The sequence below is a fragment of the Thamnophis sirtalis genome, unplaced genomic scaffold (assembly GCF_051295495.1).
Source record: "Thamnophis sirtalis isolate CommonGarterSnake01/CBP01778 unplaced genomic scaffold, rThaSir2_p1.2 scaffold_5, whole genome shotgun sequence".
NCBI classification, from domain to species: Eukaryota; Metazoa; Chordata; class Lepidosauria; order Squamata; family Natricidae; genus Thamnophis; species Thamnophis sirtalis.
Genome location: NW_028261385.1, coordinates 132,855,692 through 132,878,940, shown reverse-complemented (window position 1 = coordinate 132,878,940; position 23,249 = coordinate 132,855,692). Strand labels below are relative to the sequence as shown.

The 23,249-nt window shown below is 41.9% G+C and overlaps 1 protein-coding gene across 1 annotated transcript; it reads right to left on the bottom strand.

Moving 5' to 3' along the window:
- Window positions 1–1,274: 1,274 nt before the first annotated feature.
- Window positions 1,275–10,373, bottom strand: CKAP2 (cytoskeleton associated protein 2). The gene is made up of 8 exons (XM_087715167.1): window positions 10,310–10,373; window positions 9,816–9,863; window positions 7,932–8,689; window positions 6,827–7,037; window positions 5,634–5,801; window positions 4,133–4,202; window positions 3,588–3,915; window positions 1,275–1,848 (listed from the first exon to the last, which is right to left on the bottom strand). The coding sequence occupies exons 2-8, from the start codon at window positions 9,816–9,818 to the stop codon at window positions 1,590–1,592; spliced, it is 1,797 nt and encodes a 598-aa protein (XP_087571293.1). The 5' UTR covers window positions 9,819–9,863; window positions 10,310–10,373; the 3' UTR covers window positions 1,275–1,589.
- Between the last annotated feature and the right edge of the window lie 12,876 nt (window positions 10,374–23,249).

Here is a 23,249-nt window from a genome sequence, read left to right as displayed (position 1 = left end):
GGTCTAAGAAACAAATGATACAGGAAAATTTACCAATTTACGTCAATCTAATTATTTCAGTGTTAATAAAATCTTCAAAAAACCAGACACCTATACAAAAGGAATGCCACCAGATAGATAAAGAAATCAAATTATCTGCTGATACACTCATCCACTTTGACATCAATAGTGGCAAGAGCTACTGGTAGAACCCACCCTTCTGAAGTTATTGGGCAGTTTGGCAAAGGCAAACTGGCAGTGGTTGGAAATCTTTTCTACTTCCAGATGATCTTCCAGGAAGTGCAATTATTGACATCCAATTGTTTTGCAAATATTTAAAATTCATTCTCAGCTTCATTTGCATATATAACCTCTCTGAAAGCCTGTTTTGAGTTGGCATGGTTGGAAACCTCACTTCAACAGCAAAGAGCAAATAAAACTAAATGGAAATGGACTAGAAATGTAGAGAGGATGTGTTATATGTTCCCTTTATAAATATTGTTGATATAAAGAGCAAATATTTGCTGAAATATATTTAAAGTAAAACACTGTACCTACTTTTTTACATAAGCATGTTTTGTTAAATGCCTGGACTTGTTTCATTTTGATAAATCTCAAATAATTGTCAATGTGTAAACTGTTTGGGGCCATAAACATCTGTTCATTTTAAAGTACTCTTGAACCAAACTTCCAAACTATATTGTAGTTGAATAGTATGAAAGAAGATTGTCATTGCCACCTCCATGGATTTCAGCTGACAAATTGTTATTCCTAATATCCTTAATAGGCACTCAAATGTTTAGATAAAATTATTAGCATGCCACTCCCAGCCACTGATCAAATCTTTCAGAACAGCATTTATAAAACAGGCAATTTTATTTCCCCAAATTTCTCAAGAATTGTTAGTTTTATTTCAATCTCTTTGTCTACCCAAACATGTAATAAACATACATATATACACCAACATACATATAATACATATGTATATTATATAATATACACATATATACACACCAAGAGAATGTGACATTCAGACAAGTTTTGAAAAAAAGTAAATTTAAAAAGTTTACATCAGCAGTAAAAGTGAATTAACATTCAACACACATTGAAAATTATCAAAAAGGTTAGTGAGTATTGCCAATATTTTTAAAGGTTATCTTCAGATCTATAAATTAGACACAATGTTCTTGTATTCCTTACCCACAAAGTTCAACTTCATTAAACACTATCATCTGATTATACAATTATCGTATAAGATGCACCAAAATTTTAAAGAGGCAATTTTTTTTAAAAAGGTAGGTAGGTAGAGGGCTAGAGAGATGCAAAGAGATAGAGAAAAAATGCTGTATTCAGTGTAGAATAGGCACCTAGATTTTGAGCCTTTTTGAGAAAAAAAGGTGCATCTTATATTTTGAAAAATACGGTAGTTTAGTGTCATTAATGGTAAGACTGTTATAAATTTATCTCTTTTACATGTTAAAGCATAGCAATCCTTCCCATATTAGATGTTTTGTTTATTTAGTACAGTAAAGCTAAATAAAAAGTTAGCTAAACCATGGGTATTTAACACCTGCACTGAGTTAACCAGCTTAAATGAAAAACATTTGCTTTCATTCTCTGTTTTGCTCCTGTTGACTGATAGTTGCAGTGTTAACAGTTTGCAGTGCATTGTTTGGTCTGTAGATGAAACCTGTGCCTTCATCTCCCAATTCTCCAAGCTGTTCAAGCGAAGACACACAAGGACTATGTTCTTTCAGCATACTTGGTAATCTATTTCCTTTTTCCTGAATGCGACAGGACCGTCTCACAGGTGTTAGGAATTTCAGATTTTTAATTGTAGAATCACCACACTGCAGCCTTTTTTTTGTGCTTGGGGTCAAAAAGAGAAACAATTTATGTATTTACAGGATTAAAATGCAATAATTCAATGTAGTTTGGCAACAGAACAACTGTAGTAAGTGAATAACAGTAATTCAAATATTAATTTGGCTTTGAATAGTATTAAAAATATATCGCTCCTCTATGGATAATGCATATACTTCTTATTTTGCCATGTATGATTTATGAAGATAAAACCATGCCAGTTTAAAAGACTGATAATTTTGACTGCCAAAGCTGTTTAGAGAATATTTCAGGAGTTGGTTTTTGGGCCAAAGTTGCAAGTCTTAGTCACTATTGCGATATACCTTTTTGAAATTCTAAATATGCTATATCAGTACTAAATACAATACTACCACTGTTACTATTTAAAATATTTATACATGGCTTCTAGACATCTAGTAGCAAAAGAGATTATTTTTCCCGACAATGTACTCTATTGTCCAGCAAGCCTAAAGGGAAGAAATTGAGACACTGGTAGAAATCTTTTAAAAAAGTATATCATGTTAAAATCAAATAAATTATTCCCCAGGAAATATGTACAATTGTCTTTTTTCCAAGCTCTCCAGATGAATTAGACCCAGTGGCTTTCCTGGCTAAAATTGGTTGTCCTATTGATCTTAAAAGAATTTAAGGAGTCCCAGGTAGAGTTTATAGGGTGCCATAGAAGTGGGGGGAGAGCCATGAACAAGTTAGGTAAGGGATTGCTGCAGTGTGATGCAAACTCAGGAAGGCCAGGGAAAGATGTGTGGTTTGTGAGCAAAGGGGAGGAGGAAGGCAGGCTGTGTGAAAGCAAAACTATAGCTGGAGATGAAGGAGATTTGCCTGAATGACTTGCAACCCTCCCTGCTGGCTTTCCCATTGGCTTTGCTTGTGGGAAATCAACTGGGATGGTTAAAAATGGTAATCCTATGACTGTAGAACATGAAGCTAATGATAAGTGAACCAGTTGCCATGTGCTTGGAATTTGATAAATTTGTGCTTGAAATTTGTACACATGAATGCTTGTTCAGCACCATGGTAAATTCAATCAGTTGAACAAATACTTGTAACTGTGGTGGGTTGCTAACCGGTTTACTACCGGTTTGCTTGTGCACGCATGCACAGAAGTGTCTGGGCGGAGCCTCCCACTGCTGCCACTACCGGTTTGGTCGAACCAGGTTGAACTGGCTGCAGTCCACTTCTGCTTGTAACTCAAGGACTACATACAGTGGTGTTTTAGTTTAAAACACAGTACTACTTTTGAAGATAGGCTATAATTGAGAGCCTGATTCCAATAGGTAAATCTCAACAAGGGATTTTACCTGCCAATTTTCACTAATCAGCAATATAATGCAAGGGATCCCCATCCCTCTGGCCGCGGACTGGTACTGATCAATAGCCTATTAGGAACTGGGCTGCACAGGCAAGCAAAGCTTCATCTGCGCATGAGCAGGATCTAGGTAGTGCACAAAACAATCCTCCTTCCCCAAGTCCATGGAAAAACTGTTTTCCCTGAAATCAATCCCTGGTACAAAAAAGGTTGGGAACCACCTCTAGAATGGTTTCCAGCTATTCACTTTCTTCTCAATCATAACCTTGAAACTGGAGGTTTTCCCCCCCAAACAAACTCAAATTGGTCAGGTTCACTTTTCCTACCCAAATTGAGCATGATACCATCCTTTTAAGATAAAGGACAGCAACTCCACATCCTCAGACCCCCACATAGACAAAATCATATTAAGACTCACCTTTCTAAGTGGGAAGTTGTTGACAAATTATATTTTATTAAATATGAGCTTTTTTCATTTTCAGGAGTCTTGATCTCTAGGATTCTCTCATTCTCAGCATTGGTAGCAGTTTCTTCATTTTTTAAGTCTTTCTGCATTTGTTCTTTACTTTTGTTCTTTTTTTCCTTACAACATTCTTCTTTGATTTTTGAGCAAATTTCTGTTGATTCTTGAAAAGCTTCATTACTATGCTCTACCTCGTTATTCAAACCGACTTCCTTGAAAGCCTCTTCAATCTCTCTTTCAGCTGGTCCCACAGGATTTACTGTGTTTTCTTCCTTCACACATTCTGAAAAAATATATTCTGTCATGGTATAGGGCAACTCAATATTTAAAACTCTTAAAAAGAAATTCAAAGGGTACTAAAAATGGAGGCAAATAAAAATATCTATGTCGCTTATAACAAGTAAAATGCAGAGTAAAGCATCACTCTGCATCATATAGGGTCATGTTTACCAAAACAAAATTGAAGATTTGAGAAACTAGTCAATAATATTAAATCTTACCATCAGTTTTTGGCAGATCTAGTCTAGCCTTTATAACGTCCGCAAATGTATGACGCAGCTCATCCTTAGGCTGAAAAACCAATTATTAATTTCCAGTTAGCTTAGCTAATTGTTTTGGAAAATTTATTACTGCCCAGCTCAGTAACTGTGACTATAGGTGACTTACAAAAGTAAAACCCTAAATACAAAGCCCAGTATCCCTTACCCCACACCAGGGATCTGCAACCTTAAACATTCAAAGAGTCGTTTGGACCTGTTTCCCACAGAAAATACCAGGAGCCACAAAACCTGGCCAACTTGAAACTGACTCCCACCCAGTCATATGACCCCTTAGCCACAGCGACTCAGCTGGTCATTAGGACAGAGAACCTATACCGGGAACCATAAAACCCTTTTGACATCAGCCCCAGCCGCTTTTCCATCCCCCGCCGTCGCCCTTACTTCTCAGGCCAGGCAAGCAGTGACTGAGAGGGGAGGGCGAGAACAGCCAGTGGTGGCATTACGCAACAGAGAGCCACAGCAGAGGACCCAAGAGCCAAATGCCGTTGCGGAGCTGTGGGTTGCTGAAACCTGCCCCACACACATATGACAACAAACAAACCACTTGCTCTTTATCACTCTAAGGTCCTCAGGCTGCTGGCAAAACCATGCCTTGTAATTACTCACAATGTTATGAAAGATCAAATAAAACTGGAGATCCAGGTTCAAATTTCCTCAGATATTTATTTTATTAATCAGATTTATATGATAGCCCACCACACAGAGGGTGACACTGGACACTGTAAAATAATACACTTAGTGTAATCTTAGACTGGTCACTCCCACATAAAATTGTTGTAACAGAAGAGAATTGGACAACTCACTGTACCAGTGATGGCTAACCTTTTTGCCATCACGTGCCAAAAGTGGGGGGAAGGACAGGGGAGATTGTGCACGGGCATGCCCACCCATAATTCTATGCGCATGACTCCCCCGTGCATGCATGCACAACACCCCCTGCACATGCATGTGTGACCCCCCGCCCTCACCCCTGCTTTTGGCATGGGATGGCACAATGGACCCATTTTTCACCCTCCCCAGGCTCCAGAGGCTTTCTAGGAGCCGGGGGAGGCAAAAATAGCCTCCCTCGCGCCCCCCCCAGCCATACGGGCAAACTGGAAGTTCAGGAACGGACTTCCGGTTTGGACGATGGGCTGCTTTTCGCCCTCTGGAGGATGAAAAATGGCCGAAAATGAAGTCACACTGGAGCTGACAGGGCAATGCCTCGGGTGCCCTAACAAATGGCTACGCATTCCACCTGTGGTTCGCCATCACAGAACTATACCAACCTGATCTCTTTAAATAAATGGTAGAACGTTTTTAACATTTTAAAAATTGTAACTTAAAAAACTTTTTTAACTAAATAGTTAAACTATTAGAAAATGTATAAATATATACATCTCTCATTGGCCAAGCAACTGAAAACAAAATTAAATTTAGTGAAACTTTTAAGGGTGTTTACCTGCGCTCCTGCAAGAATTGCATTTTCATAAATAGTTATTACTTTTTCTGTGGAGCGAAACTGTTCAAGACGCATCTGACACACCCAATACTTCGCAAACTTTTTTGCTTCTGGTATTTTCACTATCAGGTTTTCCAAAATGGAATATACTGTTTCACCTACAAAGCCCTGAAGAGAAATAGCAAGGGGAAAAGTATACCAAATGTCTTTAAACTGTATGAATTCTAGAGAAATGTTACATTAATATGTTGCATAAGCACAGATTGCAGTTGACTAACAACCAATTTGAAAAAAAGTGATGACCTATTCTCCAAGTTAGGCCATCTCATCATCCCCACTCATGTGATAGCAATTCAGTTGCTTAGTAACAGGTGTGCATTTGTCTGCAGTATCTTGCGGTCATATGATCCCAATTTGTTATTTTTCCAGGCTATCTCTGACAAAGTCGATTGGGAAATTACTTGGTCACTTAATGACCAAGTGATTCACTTAACTGTGTGGTTCGCATGACTGCTATAAAAATTATCATAAAATTGGCTCTGGTCATATAACTCACTTTACAAGTGCACCACCATATATCAGAAATGCTAGTCTCAATTGTGGTTTTAAGCCAAGGACTACCTATAATGCATAAACTTCTGTGAATTAGTTTATATTTTATAATCTGGAGAAGAATGACTAACCTTTCATTTAACACAAAACTTCACAAAGAATCTTTTGTATTGTAGTAATAAACATCTCTGTTATTCCATACTGGGAAGGAACAGCTTAAAAATGAAAGCGAGACAGAATCATAAGGCTTTCATTTTTTATTTCTAACAAATGGTTGCCAACGGGGCAGCTAACAGTGCCTGTTCAGCTGACAGCAACAGCTGACGCTGTCTGACAGCTCCTTTTATACTCAGCTGTCAGACAGGTGGCCAGCCCTTTAGGAAGCGGACCAGAGAGGAGACTTCGAACACAGCATTCTTTTTTCCCTATTCAGGACAGATCCGATTGTTAGTTACAATAGAAAATGACATATAAGATTTTGTCATGATGTAGCCTACCAACTCTCTTCACATCAATCCATTATAAGACCAGTTGTTTTGAAACTCCAGTATGCCTAGTACCTTCAGAATTTATAGTACTGAATAAAGTACAAAAATGTTATAAAAATTAATTCAGCACTATGGTAGTTTATTTGAACATACCTTTTCAATGAGATTCAAACATTCTGCAAGTGTCTTGTTGATCTTATCACTAAGCAGATTTTGTTCATCTTCTTCAGCGAGGCTAGCCCAAAAGCATTCAGCTGGTTCTTTTATAGTTTGCTGACTTGTTGTTTTAGGCTGGCTTTTTGCAGGTATGGTGTTATGTGCCTTCTTTATCCCTTTTGAAGCCTGCCATTCAGCTAGCTGAACTCTAAAAGATAAACATTTGAGTTGATTAGTACAGCATTTTGCTTTTTAGCTAGAAATAGTCATGTAACAGCTACCCAGTTATCTAGCCACAGTTGAATGAGAATGTCCGTTAATTCACAGATCCTCATATCTCTCTCAAAGAACATTTACATTACAATAGATAAAAATCAACTATTAAGCAGTCAATATTCAAAATTGCAATTACAAGTCATGATTGTCAGAAAAATAAGGCAAAGATGGTTGCTGTTTTGCAGCTATCAGAGCTAAACTGAAAAACTCACAGCTGCCTGTATTTTTGTGCCATCCAGCTGTCAACTGGCAATTGCAATTCAGATCCGATGGCCTATCAAAACAAAACACTACTTCCAGTGAAAGCACAGAAATAAGCCTGTAAACCTAAATGGCGTCTAAGATTTCGCATGTATAATTATGTTTGATCACAATTATCAGGTATATACACTTGAGCATAAGTATAATTTATCAGAGTGGAGGAAGCACACAATTAAGCATTTATCTTCTGTAATAAGATGTGAAAGCATCCTATTTTCAAAACTCAGTATGTGGAATTGCTTTAAACTGTTGACTATTCAAGGCCAATTTAAGACAAAGTGAATAAAACATTCGAGTCATAAATATGAATATGTGATGGTGAGACTACAAAGGTTTATTTTCCCTTGTACAATCTGTGTTTTCATAATACGTTTAGACTTAAAGCAGTTTGCTCAATTTTGGTGTACCATGTTGATCAAACCCAGCTAAATGAGATTTATTCCATAAAAAACTAGCAAGCAAGATATAGCTTGATATATTATATAGTCTGAAAAATTCCAACTTTTTTTTGATGTTGTATTGTCCCAACACATTTTGATATTAAAAATGTAGGCATTTACATTACCTTCTCATATCTAGAGATGACTGAGCTTTTGATTTTGAAGCTTCGGGAAGTGGCACTTTTAGGCTTCCACTAACAGTTTTAGATGAAGCAAGTTTCTTTGTCCTCGGGACAGGATCATTAGCATTGATTGGAACAGTCTTTAATAGTGATTTCCGATTGCTGAAACAGTTCTTTTGGGTTGTCCCAGTATTCTCTGGGCCACCACTAATAGATTGTTTCTCTTGATTCAGAATAGTTTTGGGATGATAAACAGAAACTCTCACAGTACTGGTCTGAAAAGAGGTGGAATTTAGGACCTTAGGAGCACAAGCGTTGCCAGTGACTTTAGCATCCCTTATGGTTGTATTATTTGTGGCTGATTTTACACTTGATTTAGGCAGAGCAGGAAAATTTCTAGGCTCATTTGCTGGAACTTTTCTGAAGGAATTTACCTTAGAAGAAACTATTTTGCCACGATATGAGCCAAGTATACGTTTATCTGAGATGCATGGAACAGAATCGGAGACATCTGCTTTTATCTGTTTCTTTCCATTTGCTTTCTGTAGAAAGGTCTGAGTAAATGACACAACCTTGGATTTTACTGCTACAGATTCAGGATCTGCTAGTGTTGTCTTGTTTGGAGAATTACTATTTGTATCTGTTTTAATTTGTTTCAATACATGGGAATCTAAGTTTTTAGGGGAAACAAAAGTGTTTTCAAGTATACTGTCTCCTTCGTTCCATATCCTGGGAGATATGCTGGCATTTTCTTTGTCTTCCTGAAAAAAAAATAACATAGCATCAACTAAAGACAAACATTTTGTTCTAAAATACTCTTTAGAGTGGTGTGAGGTACATGGCATCTTGACATACATATACTTCTTGTAGTATTTTTCACTTTTCATCAATTATAACATATTAGAAAGCTATCACATCAGGAAAAGCTAGTCACAATAGTAATTTCATATTTTTTGTTGCTTATCTTTTAAAAGTAGTGCTTGACTTATTATCACAATTGGCCCAAAATTTATGTTGTTAAGTGAAACATTCAAGTGAATTAACAACCTTTCTTGCCACAGTTGTTAAGTGAATCACTGCAGTTGTTAATACTAAATGAATCTGGCTTCCCCCATTGTTTTTGCTTGTCAGAAGGTTGCAAAAGGTGGTCCAGTGACCCCAGAACATTACAATAGTCGCCAACTGTGAAAAACGGTCATAAGTCGCTTTTTTCAATGCCATTGAACTTCAAACGGTCACTAAAGGAACTGTTATAAGTCAAAGACTAGGTGTATATACATTGCATATCCAGAGTTTTAAAAACTTTAAGGTACAAGAACCCTGCCTGGCTTATACAAAATCCTTCCTTACATTTCATATATATATATATAGATCTATACTAGTCTCCCTTTATTTTATTTATCAGCACAAATATAACATGTATGTATGTATGTATGTATGTATGTATGTATGTATGTATGTATGTATGTTATATTTGTGCTGATAAATAAAATAAAGGGAGACTAGTATAGATCTATTTCAAGCTATTTAGGTCTCATCAGCTAGCCATACCCTTGCTGGGAATCGAACTTTTGGGCATACCAGGGGTTGTGACATTATATATATATATATATATATATATAGATAGATAGATAGATAGATAGATAGATAGATAGATAGATAGATAGATAGATAGATAGATAGATAGATAGATATAGATATAGATATAGATAGATAGATAGATAGATAGATAGATAGATAGATAGATAGATAGATAGATAGATAGATAGATATAGGTATAGCAGTTTTTTTTAAAGGCAGACATTCCCATATCCCATCTCCTCATTATAATATAAATCTGACTTCAGCTCCAGTCTAAAATATCAATGAATATCTTTTATGACTTACCATTTTTGTTGTTGACAAGAATTCAGTTTTTGAACTTTCCTGGATTTTCTAAAAAGAAAAAACAAAACCATTTGCAACTTTTAATATAAAGCCTCACTTACAGAATAAAAAAGCTTTTAAGCATAGCAATTCTATACATATTGTTTTCTGGGCTTTTTCTGAAAAGGCTGCAAAATATGCAAGAAACGGTTCAACCAGAATAAACCCACTCAAGTTGCACTACCGGATGTCACATGCTGTTTTGTACTTGAATGAAAGACTGATGCCTGTCTTCAGAAAACTTAAATCATAACCAACCAAGCCCCAAACACTGCCACCCCACCCCCCAAAAGAAAGAGCTCCTTTTCCCGGCTTTACTTGTTCAGTTAGAATCGAGGACTGTTCCATCCAACGAAGTAGAAAACTTATCCTTCCACTAAGTCCAAATTAAACTTGCTTTTACTCAGGTTTTCTTAACAGCTGCACCCCATCCTACCCCACCTTACGGCGCTTACCCAATCCGCTTGCCTTTGCAAAGGAAAGATTCACCCGCAGAAGCGACACAACCGACTCACAAATGTCCCACCCGGCCGTTTGAATTTAATCTCGCGCCTGGCCTTCACGTGGGCGACACGGCCCCTGCCGATTGGTGCAGACGGGGGCTTGAAATTAGCCAACCGGGGAACAAGATGTCATTCGGCTCACTCCAGCGCTCAGCAGCCTGTGTGGTTCTTTTGAAAAATGCATGCCGGCTTGTTACCATTCACACCTCCAACCCCAACCGTCCACATTGGCTCTTTTATGCATACAAAGGTTTGCGTTTGAGGTGGCGCAGTGGTTAAATGCAGCACTGCAGGCTACTGCTAGATCAGCAGTTCAGCGGTTCAAATCTCACCGGCTCAGGGTTGACTCAGCCTTCCATCCTTCCGAGGTGGGTAAAATGAGGACCCAGATTGTTGGGGGCAATATGCTGACTCTCTGTAAACCGCTTAGAGAGGGCTGAAAGCCCTATGAAGCGGTATATAAGTCTACTGCTATTGCTATTGCGTTTGCCTAGACCTAGTCCTACCTCTCCGTTTTTCTTCTGTCATTTGTGAGTTCCTTTTTTGGAACGAATGCATGCTGTAACTCTTTGCAATTCGTTTTTCGTCTTTTCATTTTGGGAGAAAGGAAGGAAAATTGGAGTGTTAGGAAAAAATGGGGGGGGGGTTGGAATTGTTTCACCAGCTTGGAAGGAATTGCTTCCTTTATATGTACAGATTTACAATCCCATTAAAACTTCGTGGCTTTTACTTTTAAACATGTGTAGGAAGTTATCACCCAGCCCTCTCCCAGAAAAATGAAATATCCTAGGAAATATTGAAAAGGCAGAGTATTTCTCTGGATGTGAAAAGTAGAAACATGTAGAACACCCAGGACCCCACAATTATCTTCATCTTCATCATCTTCATCCTCCGCCTCCTCCACCCTGCAAACCCCTCACTCTTCTAGCACTGATGACGTTCCCTAGTTGGGTCATGAAACGCCTGCAAGAAAACCACCAAGCTCGGAGAGACCTTATTTCTTGACCTACAAACAGTCCCTTCTATTGTTGTTTTTTTTTTAAAGAAACTGCCAGCCAGGAAGACTCTCATTGTCACGAAGCCTTTTACAAAACTCGGTTTGTGGAGCCCAACATCTGATTCAGAGCGACCCCCATCTTACAAAGACCCCCCTCAACAGCTTTGCACAAAGCTTTGCTTTTCTTCCTTAGGTCCCCAAATGTTTTGGATGAGCAAATCTGGGTGTCCCGCCTGCAAGCCATTTTTTACTTTTGGGATTTCAGGCTTTCTACTGTGGGAAACCACCCGGAGGAGGGAGGGCCTTCTCTGTGGCTGCTCCGGCCCTCTGGAACGATCTCCCCGTGGAGATTCGGACCCTCGCCACCCTTCGGGCCTTCCGTATAGCCGTTAAGACCTGGTTGTCCCAGCAGGCCTGGGGTTGTTGAGTTCCACCCCTACTCGAATTGGTTGTGCCTGTTGTGTTTTTTTAATTGGTTGTATTTGTCTTACTTTTTTGTATTTGTTCCCCCCTCCTTGGCTTTTGTTCAGCCGCCCTGAGTCCCTTTGGGAATAGGGCGGCATACAAGTCGAATAAATCCAAATCCAAAATGGGAGGGGGGGATTATACAGAGTTGGGTGATGTGTAGCCATAACAACATTCTTTCTCAGAAAGCCAAGGTCATCTTTGTCTCTGCACCTGGCCAGATGTGGAGGGGCAAGATCTTGGACTTTCAACTGGGAGGGGGAAACCTGGAAGCTTTCAGACTCGGCTTTTCCCAGAGGGGCCAACATGGCATCTCTAATAAAGTGGGACTTTGAGGAAACTCCACCTCAAGAGTTTTATTTTGTTGGGGGTGTTTCTTGGAGCCCTGACACGGGTCCCAAACCTCAGAAGGTCTCTCGATGCCAGCAGAGGGCCTGTCCTTTGTAGCCCAGAACTGCTGGCTTCCTGAACAAGCTAAGTTGAATCAGGATTCATCCCGGTTAAAGTTTGAACACAGCCAGCCTCCTTGACCCGGAAGACAGCTTTATTTAAGCTTAGCCAAGGGCTTGCTCAAAACTTACGTTTGTTCCTTGCAAATAGCTGCAACACAGGCACACACACACAAACACACACTTCCTTTCTTTAATTACATTTTATTAGCAATTTTTTTTAGCAATTAGACTTATATACCACTTCATAGGGCTTTCAGCCCTCTCTAAGCGGTTTACAGAGTCAGCATATTGCCCCCAACAACAATCCGGGTCCTCATTTTACCCACCTCGGAAGGATGGAAGGCTGAGTCAACCCTGAGCCGGTGAGACTTGAACAGCCGAACTGCAGAACTGCAGTCAGCTGAAGTAGCCTGCAGTGCTGCATTTAACCACTGCGCCACCTCGGCTCTTAACAAGCCAATTTCTTCCAGCCCAGTTCAGGTCTCTGCCTTAACTTTCTATTAATTACATTTCTTTCTGCTTAATAAACATCGTGTTGTCCGTTCCTTTCAAACTGTTCCTGGAGTTTGGAGCCGAAAGATCAAACGTGAAAAAGGAGGGAGTGCGGCTGCTTCACCTTAAATTATTCCTCTCCAAATCCCCCCTTTTTGGCAGAAATGAGCCATCAGCCTGTGGGGAACAAGGAGGAAAGAATCCCTTGAAAAAGAACCATCGATTATGTGACAAACTGCCCTGCCTCAAAATCTTTAAAAGACGTCCCGGCGCTGACAGTTTAGAAGAGAGTTTGGATTAAGACTTGGATTAAATGCAAAGGAGGGTTTGATTCGGGGGGGGGGCTCCACCACTGGTGAGTATTCCTGGGGGGGAATACGCTTATTCAGAAGCTTTACTCCCAGGTAAAAGTGCTCAGGATCCTGCCTCTGAACCAAAGAAACTGCCAAGTCCAGGTAGTCCTTGCTTTACAACAGTCCATTTAGTGGCCATTTGAAGTTAGAACCACCCTAAAAAATGACTTATGGCTATTTTTCACCCTATTTTATGACCATTTATGATCGGATAAATGGTACAGGGTCTCCTGCTTGGGGAGGGGGGGTTGGACTAGATGACCTACAAGGTCCCTTCCAACTATTAATCTAATTCCCTGCAGCATCCCTATTCAATTAAAATTTGGGTGCTTGGCAGCTGACTCATATTTATGATGGTCTCAGTGTCCCGGGATCCCCTTTTGCGACCTTCTGACAAGCAAAGTCAGTGGGGAATCCAGATTCACTCGACAACCAGGTTACTAACCACTTCAGTGATTCACTTAACAACCGTGGCAAGGAAGGTTGTAGAATGGGGCCCAACTCACTTAAGAACTGCCTTACTTAGCAGTGGGGATCTTGGGTTCAACTGTGTTTGTAACTTGAGGAGGAGAACCTATGAACGCCCAGAGGGTAGACTGGGATTCAATGCCGTGTAACCAAAGGGCTCTTGACTGGCATAGAAAACCCATTTGGGGTTCATCATAGCAACAGCAATAGCAGTTAGACTTATATACCGCTTCATAGGGCTTTCAGCCCTCTCTAAGCGGTTTACAGAGTCAGCATATCGCCCCCAACAACAATCCGGGTCCTCACTTCACCCACCTCAGAAGGATGGAAGGCTGAGTCAACCCTGAGCCGGTGAGATTTGAACAGCCGAACTGCAGAACTGCAGTCAGCTGAAGTAGCCTGCAGTGCTGCATTTAACCACTGCGCCACCTTGGCTCATGGTGGGAAACCGGATGGCTTCAGCCTGTTCCATTCTGAGCTTGTTTAGGACCTGCTTGAGGGCTTGGTTCACACAACATGCTAAGTCAACGATATTAACAGAATAACTGCTGGAAGGGACCTTGGAGGTCTTCTAGTCCAACCCCCTGCTCAAGCAGGAGACCCTGGACCTGTGATGGCAAACCTATGCCACGTGTGCCACAGGTGCTGCTCACAGCCCTCTCTGCAGGCGCCCCAGCCCAGCTCCACCGTGCGTTGCGTGCCCGCCTCCCGCTGCCCAGCTGGCCTTTGGGTCTGTGCCACGGATGCACAGGGGGAAGGGCTTCCTCGATCTCTGCAGTTCCCCCCCCCCGGTGCACCCCTCCTGCACCTCTGCCTTTCCCAAGCTCCGCAGGTTCCCCCCTCCGCAGGCAGAAACGGAGGAGAAAAGTAGGGCGTGCTGGGAGGGGAGAAACTGCAGGGGGGGGACACACCCCCATATCGGGCCTGGAAAGCCTCCTGCACCAACCTGGAAGCCAAAACAGGGGCTGGGGGGGGGGAACTCTCTCTCTTTCTTTCTTGTGTTTTGGAGAATAGTCTGACCCCCTTCCTCCTCTCTGGGGCAGCCAAGGTGGCGCAGTGGTTAAATGCAGCACTGCAGGCTGACTGCTAGATCAGCGGTTCAGCGGTTCAAATCTCACCGGCTCAGGGTTGACTCAGCCTTCCATCCTTCCGAGGTGGGTAAAATGAGGACCCAGATTGTTGTTGGGGGCAATATGCTGACTCTGTAAACCGCTTAGAGAGGGCTGAAAGCCCTATGAAGCGGTATATGTCTACTGTTATTATTATTATTAAATATTGGAAGAGGCTCTCCTGTCTCCCCTGGTCCTTCTCTTCCCTAGATTGGCCATATCCATTTTCCCCATGCCACCCCGAGTCCTTTATTCTACATATGCGAGAGGCATTTAATTCCTGCAGCTGCCCTTTCTTATGTTTTAGCTTCCAACCCCCAAACCCCTTTGCTGCTCTTCCCGGCCCTCTTCCTAGAGTCCCCCCTAAGCTTTAGCAACCCCTCCCTCAAATAATCCCCTCCCCACTGTCAAACCTTTCCCTGAGGCTGCGTTATGTTTACTATTAGTCTCCTCCTCATCGTTCCTATCCCCCACCTCCTCCCACTTAGGACTGCAGGACTGAAACTTTGTTGCTTCCGTCCTTCCGATTTCTCTTGATATTGTTTCCCGGTTGCTTATTCGTATCCTCTGACTGTCATTAAGTGTTGCACCTTAGGATTCCTCATGGACGTATCTTGTCTTTCTATGTCCACTGAGAGCATCTGCACCAAAGGCAACTTCCTTGTGTCTCCAATCCCTCTTGGCCAATGAAGAATTCAACTCTCCTCTCCTCTGAGTCCAGTTCTAAGCATTTGATGGAAACCGCCAAGCCCTTTTCTCTCCTCCTCCTCCTCCTCCTCCTCCTCCTCCTCCTCCTCCTCCTCCTCCCTCCTCCCTCCTCCTCCTCCAAGCCCACTCGAACTCTGTGCTTTAACTCGATATTGCTACGTCATGAATGAATGATGACAGTTTCCGTCAATGGAGAAGAAGCCAGCTGGCATCTCCAGGGATCCCCAAAGGATCTCAGGGCGAAGCAGGGCAGACCAAGAACGCAAGGAGTTTGCATGGGCGGAGCGAGGAGGGGAGCTAGCGAGGAAGAGGAGGCTGGAACTTGCAGAAGAGGAACACGCATGCGCGCACCCCCCCCCCGCCCTTTCTGGGAGGCCGTTCCCAATTGCCAGCTGTTGGCGTCTGCAGGAAGGGTTGGGCTGCGGGCGGGGTAAGGAGCCTCTGGGTGGGATTGGCTGAAAGGCAGATGGGCGGGGCAGAGGAGGGCGGGGTTAGGTTTGAAATAGCCGGCAAAGGGAGCTTCTCTTGCATTGCTTGGAGGGAGAGCGATGGGGACGGAGGCTCGGGGGGGGGAGCCTTGTGACTTGCTCGGTGCAGGCAGGAGGGAAAGCCTAAACGACTTATTACTGACTTTTTTTTATCAAAGTTTGAAATACAAGGGAGAATGGGAAAGTCAGAGAGGAAAAAGGGCAGGATGAAAGGGAAAAGAAGAAAAAAAAGCTTTGAACTTCAGCCTTTTTAGTGCAGCAGAATAAGGAACTAACATTCAGCCTCAGCTTTTTGCCCTTGCAAAACTAATTCCATTCTGACTTTTGCAACTGAGATAGTTTTGTTGATGAAGTAGCTAGTATATTTTGCAAAAGTAAAGTAGTACCTTGCTGGGAGCTCTTGTTTTCAAGATATTCTTCCACTAGTGAGGTGGCCACCTCTCCTGTAAATTTCAAACCTCAAAATTAGGCTGGCTTTGTGTTTCAGCAGAAGACTTTCTGTTTAGACTTTCAAAATAATTCTATTGGATTTTTTTATCCCAGCTTTATTACTTTATAAGTAACCCAAGGCAGTGAACATACATAATTGATGGGAAAATACAAGGAAGGAGTATTAACAGCAACAAACCCAGTTACCCAGTGGCTTATTTTAGTCAAGGCAGGTATTGAAAGAAGAAAAATGTAGGAAAGGAGGACAAAAGAGTTAAACTTGGGGGTGCCTCTTAGTAAACCCAGCATTTACACAAGAGTAGGCACAGGGCTGCTGAATGCAGGCAGCCACATGATGCTGCTTCCTCGTCTAAACATGCAATTCCATAAATACTCCCATTCACCTCAAAATACTGGCAGTTTCTTGACAAAAGTTAGTTGGAATAATGTGTAATTCTTCAGTAATGTTTCTGCTGTTTTTCAGCTAAAGCTTTTTTTGGTTAAAAAAAAATCAATAGAAGCCAAATAACCTTGGTTTGTTGCTTTTGTCAGTTTGAAAACTCTGCAAGTAGGAACCAATGGCTAAGAATTTAAGTCAGCTGAAGGTGGTTAAGTCTTTTTTCAGCCCGGCCTTTTAAGAAGGCGGTTTCCTGCAAACCTCTGTAATCCTAGTCAGATTTGCCTTCTGGCCACAGCATGGCCTCCAAATGGAAGTTGCCTCTCTTTAAAATCTTTGTGCCAAAAAGGTTTTAATTTCTACACCTGCCCATCTCAACCCAAGTGACCCTGGCCCCAGAACCCCTCTAAAACAATTAAAAACTGCAAAAAGCACAAGACAGCAGAGAACAGTTTATGAGTAAGTTGCAAAACCTTGCTTTACCCTGAAGGCTCAGGGAGTTTAGGGTTCTTTACCCCCCCCCTAGGATTTTTAATTGCTCAAAATGTAAGTAGTTTTTCCCCAGCAAGAAAACCCCCCTCCTCTCCTCCACTGGGGGTTTGTTTCCTTTTCCATCTTATTTCTCCTGTGATGCAGCCAATTTCCCTGCCTGGATTCTAAAGCTGCTTGTTCAGTTTTCACTCTTAGTGGTTAATCCATTCTTGACAGTCATGCAAAATGGGTTGTTCTCCCGTTAGTTGATGGAAGAGCCTCCTGACTCTTCCCCACCGGGAAATGCCTTAACCCAGAAGAAGGTTGTAATTCTGACATGCATTATGTATACCTCTAATACTTTTTTTTTTGAACCAATTTCTCTTCCCTTGAAGTAAAATGTGGAAGCGGCTAATTTTCTGCATGGTGAAATGGGGGGCCAGTGGGGAAGGGAGGTTTACCCCTTAAGTTGGAAGTTTTTGTTTCTCAGCCTTGTAAGAGAAATAGTTGCTTGCAGGAGTAATAAAAGATCAGCTGAAGAGTTAATGGGGATTCTTTTTCCTCTGTAAAGATTTTGCTTTTCTCTTAAGATATGTCCTTTTAACAGCTCACTCTTGGCTCTAGAGCAGCTATTTATTTTTACCGTATTAGCTTGACTTCAAGCTTTGGAAGAGTTTAGGGAGGAGTGAAAAGAAGAAAAATGTGGTTTACACGCAGTAGTGTCTCCTTCCTAGTAGGGATCTGTCTTTGTTGTGGGAACTAAGCTGTCTCCTTAACACCAGAACAGAGTTTAATTTCTTGGGCCACAGCATGTTTTTTTCCCAATGCGGGAATTGTAGCTTAGTTAGATGGTGTCCCTCCCCAAGGGACAGATATTAACAGATGGTCCTGTGCTGGGACTTGGACAATGGAGGTGTGATTGATTGCATGTGCTCCAGCTAAAGGTCCTGTGGGATGAATGAACTATTTTGGGAAATATTTAAAGAAAGTAGATTATATTTCCTTAAAGGAGAAAAGTTTTTAGGGGCAAAAACAGACCCCAGTCTCGTTAAGTGCTGGCATCTGCTGAGAGCTATTAAGGACTGAGATAAAGAGCTTATTGAAAGTGGGAAGCCAACTATCTAGATGGCTCTGTTCATAAGCCAAGCAAATACGGCCTTCAGAAGCCCATTCAAGGCAGGGTATTTCGAAACTGCTTGCAGCTGAGTTTGACAGCTAACCAAAGCAGAAGGGCAGGATGAGAACAAGCAGCCCCTCACCCCCTCACCCAGCACAGAACAAAAGCCGTTAGCCACAATAGGAAATCCCCCCTTTCAGAACATGTCCCTTCCGTTGCCCTCTCCCCAAACCGGCATTCCAGGACCTGTATAAAAATCCTGGCACTCACCCAGCTATAAAATCAGTCAGCGGACTCAGAATCCCAGGTGGTGGGTGGTTCTGCTTCAAGGATAAAGGGAATCTTTTCCAATCTACCTCCAGCCTCCATTTAATTTCCAATGCATTTCTCCTGGCTTGGACCTGGGGTTTTATTCCAACAGTATATACTTCTCCTGAACATTGAGGCTCTAGGCCAGCCCCCCCCCCCATTCATTTCCTTCTCCTGTCTGCTGTGTTGCTGCACTGAATCTCTTACCCCTCTGGGTTAGAAACCAAGGAAGGGGGGATTCTCTCTTCTCCTCTAATCCTGCTTCCCACAAGGTTTGGATTTCCTTAGAGAAGATAAGAGACTAGAAGGAATTTATTTTATTTATTTATTATTTTTATTTTATTATCACAATTTATATGCCGCCCAATCCCGAAGGACTCCGGGTGGCTTACAAGAAGAAGAAGAAAAAGAGAGAAAAAAAAGACAGTTTAAAATCACAAAACCACATGCATTCATTCTAATCGGGGCTGGACCTCAACAATGAGGTCAACAGCCCCATGCCTGCCTGAACAGCCAGGTTTTTACAGCTTTCCTGAAGGCCATGAGAGTGGGAATTGCCAGTTAACAAGCCAGGACTGGTGACGCCTATTTCTGGGTGAATTCTTGATGGGAAAGCAACATGGTTTAGTTGAAGAGAGCGGAATCCTGGCAAGTTCCTTGGGGGTGGACTAGAAGTCCTCCAGGACTCCCCCAACCCTATCTTTTAAATGTTCCTTTGGCTAATACTCTTAAGGAAAGGCAGAGCAGGGCTGTAGCCATGAAGCTGAGTTGGTGGCTTTGTCTGCCTTATCCATACACAGGTAGTTCTTGACAGTCAACTTAGTAACCAGTTTGCTAAAGTAAATCCAGCTTTTTCTCTTTTGACTTTGCTTGTCAGAAGGTCGCAAAAATCCCACGTGACCCCCCAGGACCCTTGTAAATATGAATCAAGTGCCTGAATTTGGATCCTGTGACCACAGGGATGCTGGAATTGTGTGCTAAGTGAAACTCATTTTTTTAGTGGGTTGTAACTTCAACAGCCCCATAACTGTTGAAGGTCAACGACTATTGGAAAGTGGGTTTTTTATTAACTTCTGATATGCTCCCTTAACTTTCTTGAAGTAAACAGCTGTGCAGTATTGATAAGATGGCCCGTTTAATCAAACCTTGATGCAGAAAGGGGAAACTACAAAAAAGTTTGTAGGGTTAGAATTATAAAAAGGATAGGTAGTAAAAAATGCTTTCCTTGCAATTTTATTTTCCTGTGTGTGTTAAGTCCACAAGAAACCTGAGAAAACTCAGGATCAAGGGAAAATTTCCACGAGATGGGAAATAATCTGCAATTAGCCTATTTTCCATCAGCTAGAGTGGGAATAGAGAAGAGGACGTGGAAAGAACTGAGATCCAATGATTAATAATTGTGTATTCCTTAAAGGGACACACACTGTAAACTATATAAAAGGAATTGCTTTGAAATGGGCGCCCTGCTTAATTTGGAATCTATTCTGGGGCATCAACTACTCTCTACCGAATAAAGCTTTGCAAAGGTCTCTAGATCTGGTGCAAATCAGTTGGGGTGTGTGTGTGTGTGTGTGTGTACACCAGATTCAGAAATTGTTGTCACAGGAATGTTCTGAATCTTTTAAAGCTAACATGAAAGCGATGCTGTTTCCTCCTCCACTCTAATTTTAGAGAACTCAATTTTTTTGTTCCAGTTTAGTACCATAAGGCTTACTTTATTACTTCCTTACCTATATTTCCTTAACTCCTTTATTAAATAGCTTCCTGCTTATAGAGATGCCCAAGGCAGGTTGTCATTTTAATGATGATCTATACATCTGACAGCAGTTAGAATCCATGAATAGTTACAGGAGTGCGACAGACATGGTTCTTGCTGTCTTCCTAAACGAATTGGATAAATAGCGGCCATTGTGGGGGGAAGAAAGTTTGGGGACCACATTGGAGAAGACCACCTCTGTATCTGGGGGCGGAGTTTCTAACAGTAGAAAGACCCCTTCCAAAAGGAGCTTTGTTAAACTTACAGGATATAGATTTACTTTATTGTCATTGTACGTATATACACAGTATACGCATACAACGAAAGTCACATAATACCCAGAGACCAGGCCCAACACACATGACAATCTCCAAACACACCCCCTACCCGCCAAAAAAATTCCCCGCCCCCAAACCACCCCAAACATCCACACAACAGACCAAGTAATGCGGTCCAACAGCTCATTGATGGTGGCCCTTGAGTTCATTGAGGAGTGCAATGAAGGCTCTGGGATAAAAGCTACTCAGAAGACGTGTGGTCCGAGTTTTAATTGTATCTTCTGCCAGAAGGCCACAGTCTAAAAAAGATTTAGGATGGGAAGAGTCTCTTGCGAACATTGTGCAACTTTCTCAAATGGCGAGATGTGAAGGTGTCGTCCAGGGCTGGTAGCTGGAGCCTGGTGATATTCAGGATTCCTGAATTAAAAAGATGCAATTCAGCAGCTTATAACAATGACAATAGAACCAACCCCCCCCCAAAAAAAACCCTAATAGCAAATTATGTATGGAAGGTTTTACTGTTATGACCATTTTTATAAACCAATTTCAAAAGCATGGTTTAAAAAAAAACCTCTGTGTTTGGATATGTTCACTGCCTCAAGTTATTTGTATCCTGCCTTTATTGTTTTTACAAATAAGTAAATAAATGCCAGCGTACTTCAGGGAGAAAGATCTTGTGGGGGGGAACCTCAGATCTTTTGAGTTGTATGAAGGACAGCATTGCTGGGGCTGGACAGACTTTGGATAAAGCTGTCCTGGGTGGAAGATGGGCCTCTGAGAAGACTCATTTTGACAATCCTAGATGATGCTAGTTTATCAACAAGACTAGGAATGAATGAAAACCAGTCACGGGTTATATTGGATGGGTAGAAACAGTGGAGAAAAAGATGGTCAGATCTATTGGCACTTAAAACTTTGATATATATATATATATTTGGACGAATGCACTTCACCCCTTTGTAAGTTCCCAGAAGCTTCCCTGAGCCACTGAGATGCCAACGAGTGAAACGCTACACAAAGCTTTCACAAATAACAGCTTTTTATTCTTTGGCCAAAGCAAAAGAACTGGGTGATACAGGCATTTTGTCTGTTTGGAAATAGTAAGGACTAGCCACACTTGCCTTTTCCCTTGAGCAAGTTGTTTATTTTGCAGAACGCTGTCAGAATTCAGAATTTGTGAGGTAGGAAAACTCCCTACTCTGGTTCCTTCATCTATGGGGCCAGATATTCTGGGGTAACAGTTTCTTCTATATTTTCAAGGAACTAGCTTTTGAAGCCAAGAACAGAAGCGAGACAAAAAGCAAGATAACAAACTTTGCAGTAATGCCAACTAGTATCAAGGCTACAATAAGCTAGAATTAGTTCCTTACAACCAATTTCTGGCAGTATACAATAATGTAAGCCGAAGCCAATAACAAAGCTTAATTCCTAACAAATGATTTCTAGCAGTATATCTTATCAGAAGCAAACAGCAAATATTTGTTTGATCACTATGCTCCTCCTTCACCTTATTTCAAATATTTCTTAAGGGAATTCTTTTTTTTAAAAAATCAGCATATTTCTTTTTTTTTAACTGTAAGAAAGCCTTTATTGCAAATAAACATAGCTCAGAAAATAATAGACATAATTATTATTATAATAATACCTCTGGAATAGGGCCTACGGGCCCCGTCTGGATTCATGGGGCATGAAGTGTGTCTTTCGGAGGCTGTTCGCGGAAGGGGATGCAAGCACGGGGGGCTGGGGAGGGATGGGGTAGAGAGTCTCCTGGCTTGGGGTTTAAGGTTGCAGGGGGGGGGGGAGTCTCTCTTCTGTCCATTTGACGTCTCCTTTCATCAGCAGCTCGACCTCCGTTTCGCAGGGACCCCAGATCCGCTTGGTGGGGGGAAAAAAGTCAGTTGCAGGAGGAAGAGGATGGGGTGGGTAGGAAAGGAAGGGCCCCTCCCCAATTCTTGCACTGGATCCTGAGTGCGGAGCCATCTCGAAAATCAGCATATTTCTTATATGCTTCTCTGGTTTCATCTAACACAAACCACTGGCCATGCATTTTGCAATGGTTTGACTTGTTCTGTGGGCGGCTAGTTCTATTTAAGGTTATTGGATAAGTCAACATCGCAGGTGAAGAAAATGGCGCTTGCAACAGGGGGAGAAATAGGTCGTTTGGAAGTAAACTCTGCGGTGATAACTTCCCAAGGCCATAAATCACAAATTATAAAGATTTGATTTTATCCTTTGCATTTTATCATTTTCTCTACCTGTTCAGACACCATTCCTCTATGCTATAAGCATAGGAGGGGGGGGGATGATAAATGGGGCAATTTGTGAGCCCTACTGCCAAAGAATTACTTCTGCCTATTTGGGTCTCAGCTGCCCCCAGTAGTTTTATTTCCACAAAGTTCACCCCCCTTCCCCCTCATTCCCAAAATGACCCCCCCCCCCCAACATCTACCCCACTGGGCTGCTCTTCTGCTTGGCTGTGAGGGCTACTCATAGCCAGGCTGAGTCGGAGAAGCCCCAAGGGATAGCAAGGCCCCATTGCCACCAGCGACTCAGGGGTCTTTAAGGGGCGTGCATAAGCGCTCCAGCGTGCCCACCGTCCCTGT

Bases quoted from the DNA above. Each gene is read 5' to 3' on its own strand.
- CKAP2 (XM_087715167.1), bottom strand. The intron at 5,802-6,826 runs GTATGTTCAAAT...ATTTCTCTTCAG, and splicing joins GTTTGAATCTCATTGAAAAG to GGCTTTGTAGGTGAAACAGT. The intron at 1,849-3,587 runs GTGAGTCTTAAT...TTTGACCCCAAG, and splicing joins ACAACTTCCCACTTAGAAAG to CACAAAAAAAAGGCTGCAGT.